This window comes from Cydia amplana, chromosome 25 (genome assembly GCF_948474715.1).
Source record: "Cydia amplana chromosome 25, ilCydAmpl1.1, whole genome shotgun sequence".
NCBI classification, from domain to species: domain Eukaryota; kingdom Metazoa; phylum Arthropoda; class Insecta; order Lepidoptera; family Tortricidae; genus Cydia; species Cydia amplana.
The window spans coordinates 7,884,590-7,903,459 of NC_086093.1; the positions used below are offsets into that span (position 1 = coordinate 7,884,590).

Genomic DNA, 18,870 nt, shown 5'->3' on the forward strand with positions numbered 1-18,870 from the left:
TAAAGACGTAATGTCGTTTCGTTCGTGGGTCCATTGGAGCCCTAGGGCTCCTCTTCAGTGGTACCGAGCACGGCGCCGCTGTAGGCGAGGTCCCAGTAGTGTTCGACGCCATGTTTTTGGAATAATTCCCTCGCTTGCTTCTCGGTTGGCAACACCTGAAAGTAACCATACTATGTAATTAAATAAGTTTTTTACTAAATTTCTTTACAGTACCAGAGCCCGTACCATGGGTCACTGACAGTGTCAAAACGGACATAAACGCCGTCGAGAACGTAATTTACTTTCTATACATCTCGTTTGCACTAATATGCGAGTACGAGCGAGATGTACAGAAAGTAAATTACGTTCTCGACGGCGTTTATGTCAGTGCCAAACTGATAGTAGCCGTACAGGGACTTTCCCCCGTTAAGTTTAGACTGGTGTTTTAAAATACTAACGATTTCCAAATAAAAACTTAGAATCCATTAATTAAAACTTTTTATTTCTCTTAATTTTTAAAATATTTTATATAGGGCGACTTTTTGACTAGGCTTAAGCTAGTCTAAAGTTATTATTGAATTGTTAAACTTTAGTCAAAAATGATACTATCATCTGTTTAAAACTAATTTATAATAAGTTTTATCATGCCTTCCATACAATTATTAAGTAAGCATAGCCATGTATGGACTATGGTGTGAGTATTCTAAGCTTCTTAATAGTTCGTGTCATCCACGATGACGCGTAGATTTGTCAAATCTAACCTTTAATTACATGACAATACGAGTCAAGGCACACGTCATTGTTGTAAAATAATGTCACGAAATTAATTTCACGCCACTCATTTCGTAGTGTAAATCCGGCTTAACACATTCAGTGCCGAAAACCCGACTTTCGGGTATTTTATGATTTCGTCCCCAGGCCGGACGACCCGACAGTCGGGATCGTGGTACTACAGCTTTATATGATGAAATTTTTATGGCCTGGCGCGGTCTTGTTTGACTGGGTGGCAATGGATGTGTTAAGAGCCAACAGGAGTGGTCATTTCTCCATACAAACGTACTCGACTGTTTCCTCCGTGGGTTTTGAAGCTAGAGCAATGATTTTTTCAACACAGATTAATATTGTCAATATCTGTGTCGGACCGTTTTGCTTTTTTTGATATTTTTGTTTTTTAAGGCGCTAGAGCCCTTCAAAAATGGCCAAAATGGCCTAATTGACTATGCCGCAATGAGAGGCGTGCTATTCAAAACTGACATCAATTAGTCAAAAAAGCAAAACGGTCCGACACAGATAATGTCATAATCATTTAGATTTCCAAATTTGGTTACGATTGGTTAAGTTTTGGAGGAGGAAACAGTCGAGTACGAAACCTCGATTTTTGATATTTTTACGCAGGATTTTTCGCCTTGTCCTTATCGCACTAGTTTTAGGAGCCGCCTCCGTTAGCGAGACGGGTATATTCAGAGATGCGATTTATTTGAAATACTTCTATTTAAAATGCAAATACAAAATGCAAAATACCTATTTTGTATTTTGCATTTAAATGCCTTTTAGTAAAAACCATTTTGTATTTTATTTGAAATACTTTTCGAGATGTATTTTGCATTTTTAATATTCATTTCAAAATGCAAAATACTTTGTGATTAAGTTTAGCCAACATTACCAGTCAAACAAAATGAAATGAACGAATGACGCTTGTATTGCCGAATTTGACCGATAGAGGCGCCTGCTAGCCATGCGCGCCCTTTTTTTCTTCTTTGGTCAGAGTGCGCGTCTTATAGCCGTTTAGAGTTTAGACTCGCGGCTCGGCTCGCGGCGCGTCTCGTGGCTCGCCTCGACACACTCGCATTCGGCTTGTCATTCGGTTATAAACCTTTTGCCGTGCCGTTAGTGTTTAAATTATATTAGCTCGACGAGCTTGCGAACCACGAGAGTCTAAACCGGCTATTTATGTCTGACTAGTGTCAATGTCAAACGAAAACGACGAACATTATCTATTCTATGGCTATTCTCATGATAAATACCTAAAATAAATAAAAATATCTGAGATTTGGTCAAAAGGTATTTTATTTTGAAAAAGTATTTTGAAAATACCTATTTTGCATTTAGCATTTGAAATACAAAACGCAAAACTATTTGGTATTTTGCATTTGAAATAGTAAATCTGAAAAGTATTTTGCATTTTGTATTTAAATGCTTTTTTAAAACCATTTTGTACATCTCTGGGTATATTTACCTAAAATATTTTAATCTTAGCTCCTGTTGGCTCTTAAGCGCGCGTTTCATGGCAACTATATACCTTGAACTTGATGTCACCGAAGGAGCGTTGCTTGGTGCTGCCCTCCCACACCAGCGTGCAGGAGTTAGGCACCTCAGCACCCTCCGCGTCCTTCACCAGGTCATCTTCCCACTTTATACGGTTCAGCATCAGCCTGCAAAAAAATCAACACACAATTTGTTATGATTATAGGGTATTACTGACTGTATTTAAAATAAATTTTATCTACACACATGCCTTCAAAATCCGTAAATAATGGCCAACATAAAGATAAACTGTTTTGTTACAGCAAATTTACACTCTCACCTCGTTCGTTTCATAAACCCACACTCGAGTTTTAATGCCATTCATTATTGTACCAGGCACATAAATGACATAAACTACTAATTTTCACACCATGCATGAAATAAAGCACCAGATAATTATTACAAAAACATAGATAGCAGTTATTTTTAAACACATCTTCTAAGATCTTTTTATATTTCTATCCGATTTACTAAATAGATTTAATAAATCGGATAGAAAAATAAAAAGTAGGTGTGGCGACCGTGACGTCATTATTCCTTATTAGCAAATCGTTTTGACAGTTCTAAAAAAGAAACTGATCTGACTATTAGCTGTTGTTCACTTTCACTTTAAACTCCACTTGACTCACCGCTTGTACTTGGCGTGTTGTTTAGGGCCCCCTTCCACCACCACGACGCAGCAGCCTCGGTGCAGCACCACACAGCCGGTCATGTGTAGTTGTTGCGCATTCACTTCCACTTTGAACTTGGCTGAGGCGCATTCGAAGAGGTCACGCACTCTGGAATTAGTCAACAATATTATAACAAACTTATTGAAGCGCTGGTGGCCTAGCGGTAAGAGCGTGCGACTTGCAATCCGGAGGTCGCGGGTTCGAACCCCGGCTCGTACCAATGAGTTTTTCGGGACTTATGTACGAAATATCATTTGATATTTACCAGTCGCTTTTCGGTGAAGGAAAACATCGTGAGGAAACCGGACTAATCCCAATACGGGCCTAGTTTACCCTCTGGGTTGGAAGGTCAGATGGCAGTCGCTTTCGTAATGACTATTGCCTACGCCAATTCCTGGAATTAGTTGGGTCAATCAACTATTTCTTGTTGTTATTCTATCACATCAGCGAGGAGACAATAGTAGCATAGATTGTTAGAAGAACTGCTGTACCATGTTCTACTAACGTGCTCAAGTAGATGTCCCATTATGGAAAGGTCTTACAACTACCATAAAATGCTAGTTTGGTTCATTTAAATACGAAAAACCTAGTTTTAAGAGTGACTCGCGAGACCGTAACCATAGCAACGTGTGACAAAAAAAAGTTGATTAACCCAGTTGTCAAGCGCACCCCAAGCCACAGAATAAATAATAGTAAATAATAAGACTCACTCTCTAACAAAGCGCGTCTGTTACGATCAGCACAGATGTCCGCTAGGTGGCGACAGCGCCACGCGCGGCTTACGGCTATCCACCAAAATTGGTGTGGAACGGATGTACTTTTAGCTACCTGTAGCAAAGCGACGAAATCGCGGAGTGAGACACGCCTGCCCAAGCTCTCATGAGCCGTGGCAAAATGCCGGGACAACGCGAGGAAGAAGATAAATAAAATAAAAAATAATAAATAAATAAATATTATAGGACTCTCTTACACAGATTGACTGTCCCACAGTAAGCTCAAGAAGGCTTGTGTTGTGGGTACTCAGAGAACGATATATATAATATACAAATACATAGAAAACACCCAAGACTCAGGAACAAATATCGGTGTTAATCACACAAATAAATGCCCTTACCGGGATTCGAACCCAGGACCGCGGCTTAACAGGCAGGGTCACTACCCACTAGGCCAGACCGGTCGTCACCAGTCAAGATGATGTGTATCTTACCTGTACACGGCAACGTTGACACCCATACTCGTGTCCTCTCTTATTTTCCGATCAATCTGTAAATATAAACAAACAGAATAGGATAGCATAGAGGGTTTATTGTCATAGTAAATTTCGTAGTCACAGTAAACTTACTGCCATCTATCGACACAGGATTAAAACTAAAAATGAAAATGTATATAAAAATGTATACAAATGATTTTTTATTTATACGATTTAATATTTTTAGAACACCATATGACTTTGACCCATGTTCTTTCACACGTATGTGTTAATAGTATTTTATGCAGCCGTTGTTTAAGAGAGGTAAAAAAAGGCGAGTGGCGTGAGTAACAATTTGAGGCGAAGCCGAAAATTGTTAATAAAGACGCCACGAGTATTTTTTGACTCAGTTAAACAACGTTGCATTACAATACTTTTTCTACGACCAAGCAATACTTTGAAATAAAATTGTAAATTTAACAAATATTTTTAATTCAAGAATTAGCAAAAATGGAGGGTACGGGCGGGAAAAGAATGAATGAATGAATGAAATTTAAAAAAACATGACTATGGTTCACTTATTTGTCAGAGATGACATTTAAAATAAGGTTGGCAACACCAACACTGTATTTCAATCAATATTTTTTAAGTGGTCATTACACGAAGTATCGTAAAATCGCCAAAAAGATACTGCGTGTATGCACAAATTCTTTTTTGGGGAATAGACTAAAGACTTGTCTTGACAACTATAAGGTAGGGTTTTAAAGGTGTGTGCACGACCCTTTAAATGACAAATAAAAGTACGGGAGTAGAAAAAAATGTTAAATATCATACGGCGTCGCCATCTACATGAGTATAGTCCAAACTGTCCAAAGGTATGGCGCCATCTGCACTAGCATACATTTTTCTTGATTTGTATTGTTGGAAAACAGAAAATTAATTTAATTTCAACCACAAGTGGGCCATTTTATTTAAAGTTGGGGCAACTTTTTTTTAAATTTGTGTATTTCGATGTTATTTCTACTGTGAATCACGAGCTCTTTCTATCCTAAAAAGGAGAAAAAAAGTGTCCCAAAGTTTTTTCTCCATTCCGTTACCATTTTTCATAGACTTTGTATGGCGGTCACGGAATGGAACGATCGAAAATGTATGGAAATTTTGGGACACTTTCTCCTATTAGGATCAAAAGAGGTCATGAAGTCATGATTCTGAGTAGAAATAACATAAAAAATCCCAATTTTGAAAAAAAAAGTGTAGGGGCAACTTTAAATAGGCTAGTGTTGTGTGTATTGTTGTTTTTTGTATTATTATTATTTTCTTTAATATTATTTGTAAATTTTAAATTGTATTGTATTTTTAATGTTAATTTTATTATAATATATTTAAATGCCATTTTTAATTATCTAAATGTAAATAATGTACAAATATGAGCCAAATAGCTTGAATTTTTTTTTTAATTTTTAAATAAAATGGCCAAAGTATGACGTCATTCTACAGTGTATCAGTTAGAGCGGGAGAGGCGTGTCCCGTATACCTTCTCCCTCCTCTGGTCCTTGGTGAGCGCACGCGCATTGTTCGCGTCGAGGTGCGTCTTCTGCCGCTTGGCGATCTGCTCACGGACCTTAGCCTCTATAGCCGTGGGGTCCTGGACCGCCTCGGTACCCAGAGCCCGCATCAGGTTGGATATCCTGCAACCATAGAAGGATCCTCCTATAGAAGTGGTATACGCGTGAGGGACAAAACATACGCAATGCGACGCTATGACACAGAATAAGTAATAGTATTATCATACAGAACGGAGAAGCGCTGGTGGCCTAGCGGTAAGAGCGTGCGACTTGCAATCCGGAGGTCGCGGGTTCGAACCCTGGCTCGTACCAATGAGTTTTTCGGAACTTATGTACGAAATATCATTTGATATTTACCAGTCGCTTTTCGGTGAAGGAAAACATCGTGAGGAAACCGGACTAATCCCAATACGGGCCTAGTTTACCCTCTGGGTTGGAAGGTCAGATGGCAGTCGCTTTCGTAAAACTACGCCCACACCAATTACTGGGATTAGTTGCCAAGCGGACCCCAGGCTCCCATGAGCCGTGGCAAAATGCCGGTGATGGAAAAGGAAGATGATGATTATCATACAGAACGGACACGCACGCCCGCGACTGGCCGCGACATGAATGTGTGCGTAAGTCGCTCTACTGAGAGCATGCCAGAAGTCCGTCAGATACACAATGACGCGTGTACAGACGTGCCGCGCACACATATAAACGCAAATCATTTTTGATATATGGCGTGTCCGCCCTGTGACTAGACACTGACGCTCAGGAGATGCCAGTATAGGGTGGCTCTAATTCCTAAGATTATTGCCTATAATAGGGATGATGACAAATGTTGAATTTGATAACAAAATCTAGTATAATAGATAGCAAATGAGCAGATTAATTAATTACAATATCACTATCCCCCCCCCCCCCCCATATATTCCCCCTTCATATTTTTTTCCCTATATCTGCCGCTGATTGTAGGGTCGACTACAAATAGATGTATCCACTTTTTCACCTTATTACAAGGCAGTAAGGTGAAAAAGTGGATACATCTCTTTGCAGTCGACTGTACATAATCACTTTATCGCTACATAGTATAAAACAAAGTCGCTTCCCGCTGTCTGTCTGTCCCTATGTATGCTTAGATCTTTAAACTACGCAAAGGATTGTGATGCGGTTTTTTTAATAGATAGAGTGATTCAAGAGGAAGGTTTATGTGTAATTTGTTAACCCGTGCGAAGCCGGGGCGGGTCGCTAGTTTATTTATACTTGGTCAACCAGATCTTGACAGTAGAAAAAGGCGGAAAATTTGAAAAATGTAGGCGTGAAGGGATATCGTCCCATAGAAAATTTGAATTTCGCGCCTTTTTTTACTGACAAGATTTGTTAGTAAAAAAGTGTATATATTATATCTTATACTTATATTATATAGTACCTATTTAGCACAGTTACAATTTAAGGAAATTAGTAATACACTGTATATATCTTGTTTGTAAATAAATGATTATTACCCAAAAAAAAAAAAAAAATTTAAGGAAACTGTAGGTCTTGTGGGAGTTAACTATTTATGTACAGATTTTTGTATATGACCGTTTGTTTCTCAAAAAAAAAAAAAAAAAAAAAAAAAAATTTGGTTGACCAGCTATGTATAAATTACCTGAGCTTGGGTTCCGGCGGGGCCTCAAGGCCGAGCCTGACTCGTTCCTGCTCCTCTTTCCAGGCCTCCCTGCGGGACTGTCTCCGTAACTTCTTCCTCTCTTTCTTGGTCAGAAACACGGGCATATACGTGGGTTTGAGGGGCTCCGCTGTGGACAAACATATAGAAAAATGAACAAAAAAACCGGCCAAGTGCGAGTCGGACTCGCGCACGGAGGGTTCCGCACCATCAACAAAAAACAAGCAAAAAAACGGTCACCCATCCAAGTACTGACCGCGCCCGACGTTGCTTAACTTCGGTCAAAAATTACGTTTGTTGTATGGGAGCCCCACTTAAATATTTATTTTATTCTGTTTTTAGTATTTGTTGTTATAGCGGCAACAGAAATACATCATCTGTAAAAGTTTCAACTGTCTAGCTACTACGGTTCGTGAGATACAGCCTGGTGACAGACGGACGGACGGACGGACGGACAGCGGAGTCTTAGTAATAGGGTCCCGTTTTTACCCTTTGGATACGGAACCCTAAAAACTATAGTTGGTCAAACCAATTAAAACTATACATATCCTTTTCTTTTGGGTGCTAGTACTAGTGTAAGACAAAGATAGTATGATTATCTCTGTCTATGTTTGAAATGAGACAGTCCTTTCACAAACCATGTATAAATTGATAGACAGGTGGAAATCGGCCTGTTTCGAGAAAAGTCGTCGACATCTCTTCTAAATACCTAAAACTGGTATGGATGTGTTCCTCGTGATCTCTAGAATACGAAATAACCGGTTTTAGTTTATGGAGTGGGGGACGGGTCGAAAAAAAGGGGGGCAAAGATGGCGGCCGACCATTATTGATATTTGTTCACATCTTGAGTCCTATGGGACCGATCGGTTCGTGTGAGGTGTCGTTTGAAAGAGTATTAAACGTGCTATTATTGTTTCATAATAACCGTAGTCATAACTGTAGTCGTTTACAAAATATTTTAAAATATTTGATTTTATACCGTGCATGGATGGCATAAGTACTGATTAAATATGCGCCTAACTCAATAAATTACAACAATACCGCAATTATTTTATTACAAAATATACGAGACATTTCATTAGCTTACCAAAAACATAAGTTTTATTGGCGTATGATATTATATAACCAATTAATAACGAATTTTGTTCAGCATGGGTCACTACGCACCGTCACGTAAATGGCGGGCGACCGACGTAAACTTTTCATTATTTCTCGGGTTCTATTTTATTGATCAATTGCTGATAGGTACCATTTGAAAGGTTATTAAACGTACAATAAATGGTTTCTAATAGCCGTAGTCATAACTTTAGTAATTTACAAAATATTTTAAAATATTTGATTTTTTTACCGTGCATGGATGGCATAAGTACTGATAAAATATGCGTCTAACTCAATAAATTATAACTTTACTCCAATAATATTCTTACAAAATGTACGTGAAATTTCATTAGCTTTCCAAAAATATAAGTTTTATTGGTGTATGATATTATATAACCAAGTAATTACGAATTTTGTTCAACATGGGTCACTAAGCGCCGTCACGTAAATGGCAGGAGATCGGTGACAACTTTTCATTATTTCTCGGGTTTTATTTTATTGATCAGTTCGTGATAGATACCATTTGAAAGAATATTAAACGTACTATAATTGGTTTTCAATAACTGTAGTCATAACTTTAGTCATTTTCAAAATAATTGAAAACATGATTTTTTACCGTGCATGCACATAAGTACTGCTAAAACATGGTTCTAACTTAATAAATTATAACTTTATCGCAATTAATGTATTTACAAAATATACGAGACATTTCATTATCTTTCCAAAAACATAAGATTTATTGGTGTAAGATATTATATAACCAAGTAATAATGAATTTTGTTCAGCATGGGTCACTGCGCACCGTCATATAAATCCCAACAAACAATTAGGCGACACTTAGCACCTATTTTCTTACCTAAAGACAGCCTGGCTCTAGAATAGCTACATCTATAGTCTTAGTTTACAGTTTACAGGCTCTGGTGAGATAAAAGTGTTTAAAAAGTTCATCTAAAGATTTAAGATCTACAGTAGCTGTTTTGGGCGCTATATTGCATGTTAAGCTGCTAGTATTATAGCTTATAGCTCAAAGTGAATTGAACAACCTTAACATCTATATGAGTAATAATCTGCAATTTGCACTTAAGGTTCTAAACGTGTGATAAAGCCTTCTACTTATAGCTTTTTATATCGCAATCGCTACTTAACTCTCTTGTATGACTTACAGTCGAACAGAGAAGTTATGAGTCGCTATTATAGATCTAAGATCATGTAGTTACAGACGAGCGTTATTTAAATACCGTAGTACATCTTATAACTGTCAATAGAGTCATACTTACAAGCTAAAACTACAATGCCAAACGCCAATGAATCAATAGGTAAGCAAAAACTATAAATTAGACCGTAAAATAAAATAGTAAATAAATATAATATAGATAGTTTACTCAATATTGACCTTATCTTACTATTACTATACTTAAAACCGGACTTCACGGATAGTTATTATGTGGACATACGCTGCTACTCAAATAGTAGTCACTTATTTTGCATCCTGGAGCGTGCGGCGACAAATATCTCTTTAACGCCACAAGCCTCAGATCTCACTAAAAAGGTGATTTTAAATTATTAACTACGGAGTGGGTTTGAAAACGTTTTACGTGTAGACGCGTGAGTCAAATAACAACACAGATATTAAGTACTTCATATGCAGTGGTTTTGCAATCATGAAAGCTACGAACTTAACGATGTTATGAACCTAGAACTGGGCTTTTGTCAAAAGAGTCAAACTATACTTAAGTTTCCTGTGATAAAAAAACAAAACAAACAAACCATCATTTATATCGATATTTTATCATTTTGGATACCTACATTATAAAATGTACTGTCAAACAATAATATAGAATGCTGCTGGTCTACCAGGCGCTCGCCGCGCCGTGTGTTTGCTTGCTTGGCGAAATTGGTCCTGGCATACCTACATATATGTTTATAGTTGTACGGTAACTAAACAATATTTTTGGAAAGTTAATAAATAGTTTGCTGATTTTACTCTAAAAAATTCACGCTATATTTACTACATTATCTCTTTCTCAAATTATTTCAGTCACTAAGCAAACCTCTAAGGTAAAAATTAAACATTTTCTTTAATATTTTTAAAATGGTTATTTTGGGCCTCAGATTTCAAACAATCGAGTATTCACAGAAAATTTAATATGCTTGCAAATGGTATCCACCATGTATCAGAAAAATAGAACCTGAAATATAATGAAAACTCAACGATGGCCGGGCTCCATTTACGTGACGGTGCACAGTACCCATGCTGAACAAAATTCATGATTACTTAGTTATACAACATTATAAAGCAATAAAACTTATATTTTTGAATAGCTCATAAAATTTCCCGTATATTTTGAAAATATTTATTGCGGTAATGTTATAATCTATTGAGTTAGAAGCATGTTTTACCAGTACTTATGTCCATGCACGGTAAAAATCATATATTTTCAATTATTTTGTAAATGACTACAGTTATGACTACGGTTATTAGAAACCAATTATTGTACATTTAACATTCTTTCTAATGGTATCCATCACCAATTGATCAGTAAAATAGAACCCGAGAAACAATGAACAGTTGTGGTCGGTCGCCCGCCATTTACGTGACGGTGCGTAGTGACCCATGCTGAACAAAATTCATCATTACATGGTTATATAATACCATACACCAACAAACCTTATGTTTTTAGAAAGCTAATGAAATTTCTCGTATATTTTGTAATAACATTAATTGCGGTAAAGTTATAATTTATTGAGTTAGACGCATGTTTTGTCAGTACTTATGCCATCCATGCACGGTAAAAAATCATATATTTTAAAATATTTTATAAACGACTACAGTTATGACTACAGTTATTATGAAGCAATAATAGCACGTTTAATACTCTTTCAAACGACACCTGAAACGAACCGATCGGTCCCATAGGACTCAAGATGTGAACAAATATCAATGCTGGTCGGCCGCCCACATTCCCCCCCTTTTTATCGACACGTCCCCCACTCCATAAACTAAAACCGGTCAATTCGTATTCTAGAGACCACGAGGAACACATCCATACCAGTTTTAGGTATTTAGAAGAGATGTCTACGAAAATCGTGAAGGAGACGACTTGTGTTTAATTTAACGCCAGACTATGACTGCATTTCTAACGCGGCCTCGGCTACTGGAGGCCCTTTTTAGGGTTCCGTGCCCAAAGGGTAAAAACGGGACCCTATTACTAAGACTCCACTGTCCGTCTGTCTGTCACCAGGCTGTATCTCATGAACCGTTGCTGTTGCCAACTACCAACTAGGTATCTACATATTTGACGCAAACTATACAATAAGAACAAGGTCGATTTGTGATAAAGGGTCCATAAATACATTTACAACAACACAAACAGGTACGTGAAAATCTGTTCCTTAGAAATCTAAACTATTGTACAGTCAGCAGCAGAAGTTGCTAAACGGGCCAGGTGTTCAAAATGATCTTGACGCGACTTTACTGTTAAGAGAATAGGAGCGTGTCGAGGTAATTTTGAACACCTCGCCCGCTTAGCAACTTCTGCTGCTAACTGTACCGGAAATAACCACAATAAACAATATATTTTCCTGGATTTGAATTTATATTTAACGAGGTATTTGCTAATTGGAAGACTAACATTTGTAAATTAATTGACATAATTTAATTAAATAATATATTAATATACCTACTCAGAAAATACTACGTATCAGCGTCTTGTAAAGCAATAGAAATGATTTTGTTCCTAAGAAACATGTAGCAAATACTGAATAATATACGTTTTAGACTCGCTTGTTTTTAGTCACTCGCACGACATGTTTCTTAGAGCCTTGAGCCCGTACCATGAGTCACTGACAGTGTCAAAACTGACATATACGCTATTAGTATTACGTTCTCGACGGCGTTTATGTCAGTGCCAAACTGATGGTAGCCGTATAGGCCTTTCAAAGTAATTCTCAAAGTAATAACATATTTTTTACTCAAAACATAACCCATATACGAAAGTACGTATTTTCTTAAAAAACCCGTTTAACTAGGAAATATTCGTAAATAACTATATTCCTAGTATTGAACTAGTATTGAATTACAATAACATGAGTTTGACATGACCAATGAAAACCGAACACCAATGCAGTACAATAACACGCAGTATAATAACTTGGTACAGTCACCATCAACGACCAAAGAGGCCAAATCTGCCCCCTTAAGCCAATTAGCGGTATCTCAAAAACAAATAATGTTGAAAATGGAATTGGGCGTTTTTTTTTTGTTGTCCCAAACACTTTATTTTCAAATTTGGGATTTTTAATGTTATTTCTACTCAGAATCACGAGCTCTTTCTATCCTAATAGGAGAAAAAAAGTGTCCTAAGGTTTGTTCCATTCCGTCACCATTTTTCATAGACTTTGTATGGCGGTCGCGTAATGGAAAGATAGAAAAATGTATGGAAATTTTGGGACACTTTTTTTTCTCCTTTTTTCACTTTTTTTTGGAGCGAGAGGCCTCTAAGATAGGTCTCAGGATTAACGAATCAAAAACTGAATACTTCCACATGAAGCGCTACAAAAATACACGAGTTCAGCGCGAAAGTCTCCATGTTGGGGGTACCGTCTACCGTGGAGTTGACAAGTTCCGGTATCTTGGATGCACCATTACCGATACAAACACCAGGGAGGAGGAGATCAATATTCGCATCCAAAACGCCCTGCGATGCAGTGCAGCCCTCCATAAAGTGTTGGTGTCTAGGATTCTCAGCAGAAATACTAAGTTAAGGATATATAAGACCGTTATCCGACCAATCCTTATGTATGGTTGTGAGGCCTGGACACTAACACAAAAAGAGGAAAGTCAGCTCCTGGTAGCGGAAAGGAAAATTTTTCGGAAGATCCTGGGACCTATCAAGAGAGACAACGGCACCTGGAGGATAAGGAGAAATGCCGAAATCGAGGAGTTGGTGGCCGGACCCAATATCATCGACGAAACGAAATCCCACAGACTTCGCTGGTTCGGGCACCTATTGAGAATGGGAGAGGACCGAGCTGCCAAGAGGGCGTACCTGGGAAGACCGACTGGTGGCCGCCCGGTAGGTCGGCCCAGATACCGCTGGGGAGACAGTGTGGAAGCGGATCTGCGTCAGCTTCAAGCCGATATTTGGCAGGAAACGGCGCAGGATCGGGAAAAATGGTGTGCTCTCGTTTCGGAGGCCAAGATCATCTTTGGGTCGCTGAGCCGTAATAGTTAGTTAGTTAGTTTTTTCTCCTATTAGGATAGAAAGAGCTCGTGATTCTGAGTAGAAAAAAGAAAAAAAGTGTTTGGAACAACATAAAAAAAACGCCCAGTTATAAGATAAAGGATTTAATGTATATGTTTGCATTAAATTTTGATTTGAAATACCGCTAATTGGCTTAAGAGGGCAGAAATATGTATATACCTTTGGCATTACAGAAATAAGGATATGTTCCGATATATAGATATATTTATAATTTTAAAAGGACATTTCCAGCAAATCGTGTACCATTCACATTCGAAAACAACAAAGTTTTGGGTTAAAAAATTAATATAAAAAGAAAAAGGTGTGTTCAATTTTTTCACATACATTTTTTTTTACATACTCTTTGTATACTTAGATCATAACAAAAATGAACGTGTGGCTTTGGCTTTGTATAGATTTTTATGAATTCTGAGAATTTTTGATAGTACACGCTACACGCAGTGGAAGTGTTATTTAAAAGTGAAACTTCTATGAAACTATGACGTGTAAATAACACTTGCACTGTGTGATATCAAAATCGTTGCAGGCTTATCTTGGTCTAACTGTATCTTTTTTTTTATTGGCCACTGCTGGGCAAAGGCCGCTCTATCCCGCCATTTGGTTCTATCAGATGCATACTGCCACGCTTTACAAAACTCTAAGTAGATTTATTCCAAAAAATGTTCTTTAATCAAAAGACAAAAAAGGTACACTTTTTTCAGAAATCTTCCAGAATAATCTTTATAAAGGTTGTAATACTGATAATAATTATACTGTGCCCCAGCCTCACAATGAATCACTGATAACTGAAGTCCAAACAATTCATTTACGTACAAGATGCGAAATGGTTCGCACCTGCATTAGGTACATACAAACATACATACAAGAATATAATGCGAAACTACATTTAAAACACCAACCATTAAGACTTGTCATTGTGAAATGGTGAAAGAAAAAGAAAAAAGAAAAAGAGAAGGTATAAGTGCAAAAACTACATTTTAAACTACAACTATAAACTTTAATAAAACTGAACTATAGAAAATAAAAAGCGAATTAAGACGGTTTTGAACAAGTTTTTTTATGAACAAGATCATGTGATTTTGATTGATTGTATTGATGATTGTAAATATCAAAAGTGACCATTTAGAAGTGAAACCCAATGATAATAACAATAATATTGGACTAAACAGTGAAAATATTAAAAGTGTAAACTTAGTGTATGATCTTCAAAATTCGGAGTTGTATTATCAGAGGTTAAAAGTCAAGAAGCAACATTGATGTGATAAGTGCTGTTTAAACGAACTTGAATACTATCTACCGTTTACATTTGAAGCTAGATTTAAAGACATTGAACAACATAAAGAACGCACATTTAAATTGATAAAAAAGACGTGGCAACCAAGCTAACCTAAGCTAAAGAAATAACTATAAAGTGACAGAAGATCTAGTTTAATTTATACAGCAACCAAAGATACGTAGCAAACTGCAAGTCTAATAGTTGAAAGAACGACACAGCAATTAGAAAAGGAAAATAAAAGATTGATGATAAATAATTAATTGATAGAACTAGAAAACAATTAGACAAGGACGAAAAAAGATTAATGGGAAAGCGGCGAACAAAGCAACAAAAAACAGAAAATAAGGAAATAGCTACAAATTACTCAGATATTGACTAAGAAAAGAGAGAAGTAACAACAAGTAGAGACAACTGAACGAACAGTCAACCTTCAAGAATTAGCAACAAAGAGATTACTTTAACACAAGTTATATGTAATATTAATAACCGAAAAATCGAGTCACTGGAAATCCATCTACTTAGTAGATTAGGCGTTGATTAAACTGCAGTAGTGGGAGATCTAACAAAGAAGTGCCGACAACGAATGAAGAATACTAAGACTGGTAACATTACCTTCAAAAAACGTAATACAACTTAGTTCAAAATGTACACAATACCAGTGTATTTGCTTGTAGGAATAATAAATTTATTTGCCAAAAAGAATAATTATAATATAAAGGTAAAAGATGACCCAGATTTCCAAATAAGAGTCAAAAGAGACGTGGGAACTGTTCTCGGCGATGTACATGATAGAGAACATATTATAAACATGTTGAAAGATCATCGACTAGAAAGAATGAAAAGGGAATCAGCTAAATATAATTTTGATCAATTAAATATGCCATATACTAATGGATGTCCACAAATTCTAGCAAATCATACTCATGATAGTAAAGATTTTAATCCGTATGAAACTGATTATAGTTATGATAAAACTGTCAGCCCAATAGTTAAAAGGAGTGATCCCTATTCTTATAATAAACCGACGACAAATTATGACCCGTTTTACAATGTCAAAAATAGCAATGTCAATCCTAATAGTAATAACGGTTATTATAACAACAATAATTTAAATTCTGGCATTAATAATTATAATCCAAGTAATATAAATACCAATAATTATCCAAATAATAATGGCTACAATAACTATAATCCAAACACAGGCAATTATAACAATTATAATCAAAACAATGGCTTTTATAATATTCCGAATAGAAACGCACAATATAACAATAATATCCACCTATCCTATCCAAATAGCTACAACAATAATAATGCTAATAACGCAAATTATGATAGCAATACTGATTACAGTAACAATAACCAAAAGATTGTATCAAATATCCAGAAAATTGTTCCGAAAAATCGAAATAATGGCAACAAAAATGATATAACAGATGCAATGACAGAAACGTCGACTATTACAATTTTGGAAAGTTATATATTTGGGTTTGGTAATAAGTGTCCTGTGGGCACGGTGAAAATAGGCAGGAGGTGTATGAAGGAAGAAGATTTAGAGTAGAATATTGTGAAAGAGACACAAGTAAAAATAAGCTAAACCTTACTGCTTTAAAGGCTGCGTATTCAAAAATTGCAAAAACAATCATGTTATGACATGACAATGTGATTTTTTTAATACCACATCGGTTGCAAACAAACATACGGGCCGCCTGATGGTAAGCAGTCACCGTAGCCTATGAACGCTTGCAACTCCAGAGGTGTCACATGCGCATTGCCAACCTTTTAAAAACCTAAACCATAATATGAGTTATAATTGTGTTTTATGTGGTTCGTATATTTTGTTTCTTTTGTGAATAACTGGACCAAGCTTATTCTGCACTTGTAATGACATAGTGTTGTTATGTGTGTGTGTGTATCAAATTTCTATGAAAACATGACGTTTTTAATGACACGCTCCCACTTTGTTCTGATCGAGTCGGTTCAAAGTTAGCTTAGATGGACTTTAGCATTAAAATTAATTCCTAGGAAGTAAACATGACAAATGTAGTCGGGAACTTTATATATGAAATAAATTTAACTAGGTACTTATAACGATTATTACTCATTATTTACTTACTTACGCACTTTAGAAAAAAAATGCTTATCTCTGAAGAGTTCTTTCTGGTGTTCAAAAAACGAACTCTGGTGTATTCGGGTTATTTCAAAATTACTGATATTCCGTTGTAATAAGAATCACTCTATCTATAGGTGAAAACCGCATGAAAATTTGTTCGGTAGTTTTCGAGTTTATCGCGAACATACAAACACACAAACAGAAAGACGCGGCGGGTGACTTTGTTTTATAAGACATGTAGATAGATATATGGGAACCATAGCAATACAAATCCACTTTTTAAGCGTTAAATATCTGGGAGACCGAGCAAAGCTCGGAAAACATATAAAAACTCGAAAATGCGCATTTTCCCAGAGATAAGACCAAGCTAGATCGATTTTTCGCCCCCGAAAACCCCTATATAGCAAATTTCATCGAAATCGTTAGAGCCGTTTCCGAGATCCATGAAATATATATATGTACATAGGTATCAATAAATATACAAGAATTGCTCGTTTAAAGGTATAAGATATATGTATATAGTCTTTAATTACATATAATAAACATAATTACATATTAATATAGTTGATATGATACAAAATAAATATTATATTTGTTATACATTTGTTTATCTTTTATTATTCTTCACGCATATGGCATTACAAGTAGAAGAGGTGCTGTAAGATACCTTTTCTATTTTAATAACATATGTAGGTACCTAGGTATATACATATACTTACATGAACATGTACCTTAAGATACACCGTATCTTTTGACCTATGCTCACCCATAAATCTCGATTTTTGTCCTTTTCTAACTTTGGTTAAAGCGCTCCCACATCGCCATTGCAACATATTGGAAGGAAAAGTTTTAGACCATTTTATGTCTGACCTCCAAACATGTACATTTATTATAGGTCACTAGATCAGATTAATACTGGTTAGTATAAATACTTCAAACCTGTTCATCTACGCTTGAGAATACAACAAATGAATTCAGATTTAAAAAATATGATGTTGACTTGATATAAACCTCACCGTTCCTCTCGCATTAGTATGTAACTGCGAGCGAAATACGATAAATATGCGATTGAACACATATTTTAAGACTCAGAATGCCTCTTATAACAGGCTTATCTATTTATGTACCATTTATAATATATTCGTTAGCAAGCACGCTTGTTGTTGTAATATCTATTTATACTGATAATAATAATGTGTGTTTATTATACATGAGTTATGATCGCTACAGTGCGAGCGGCATAAGTTATTAAAATTTGTGATGACAAAAGTGCTTAAAACAGATTAACTTTCGTTCCAAATGAAGTGCACGTGTAGAATAAAATAAGTGCTATAAATATATATAGAAAGACTAATTGTGACGTTATCTATGTAAAGGGACCTTATTGTCGATGGCGCTTACGCCATTTTTTACGATGCTCCGATAGAAATACAATGTCGCGTGACACTGTGCGGCGTAAGCGCCATCGACAATAAGGTCCCTTTACATAGATAACGTCACAATTAGTCTTTCTATATATATTTATAGCACTTATTTTATTCTACACGTGCACTTCATTTGGAACGAAAGTTAATCTGTCTATGTAACTGCGAGCGAAATACGATAAATATGCGATTGAACACATATTTTAAGACTCAGAATGCCTCTTATAACAGGCTTATCTATTTATGTACCATTTATAATATATTCGTTAGCAAGCACGCTTGTTGTTGTAATATCTATTTATACTGATAATAATAATGTGTGTTTATTATACATGA

At 36.2% G+C, this 18,870-nt stretch overlaps 1 protein-coding gene across 2 annotated transcripts in view; it reads right to left on the minus strand.

The window, feature by feature from the left end:
• LOC134659594 (U4/U6 small nuclear ribonucleoprotein Prp3) overlaps positions 1-18,870 on the minus strand; it is a 40,888-nt gene continuing 22,018 nt past the window's right edge. For both annotated transcript variants that reach the window (XM_063515262.1, XM_063515261.1), the window contains 6 exons: positions 7,342-7,489; positions 5,678-5,831; positions 4,162-4,217; positions 2,913-3,062; positions 2,279-2,411; positions 1-155 (listed from right to left, as the gene is read on the minus strand). In XM_063515262.1, the coding sequence (XP_063371332.1) occupies positions 42-155; positions 2,279-2,411; positions 2,913-3,062; positions 4,162-4,217; positions 5,678-5,831; positions 7,342-7,489 (755 nt within the window). In that variant the 3' untranslated portion in view covers positions 1-41. The remainder of the gene's footprint in view (positions 156-2,278; positions 2,412-2,912; positions 3,063-4,161; positions 4,218-5,677; positions 5,832-7,341; positions 7,490-18,870) is intronic.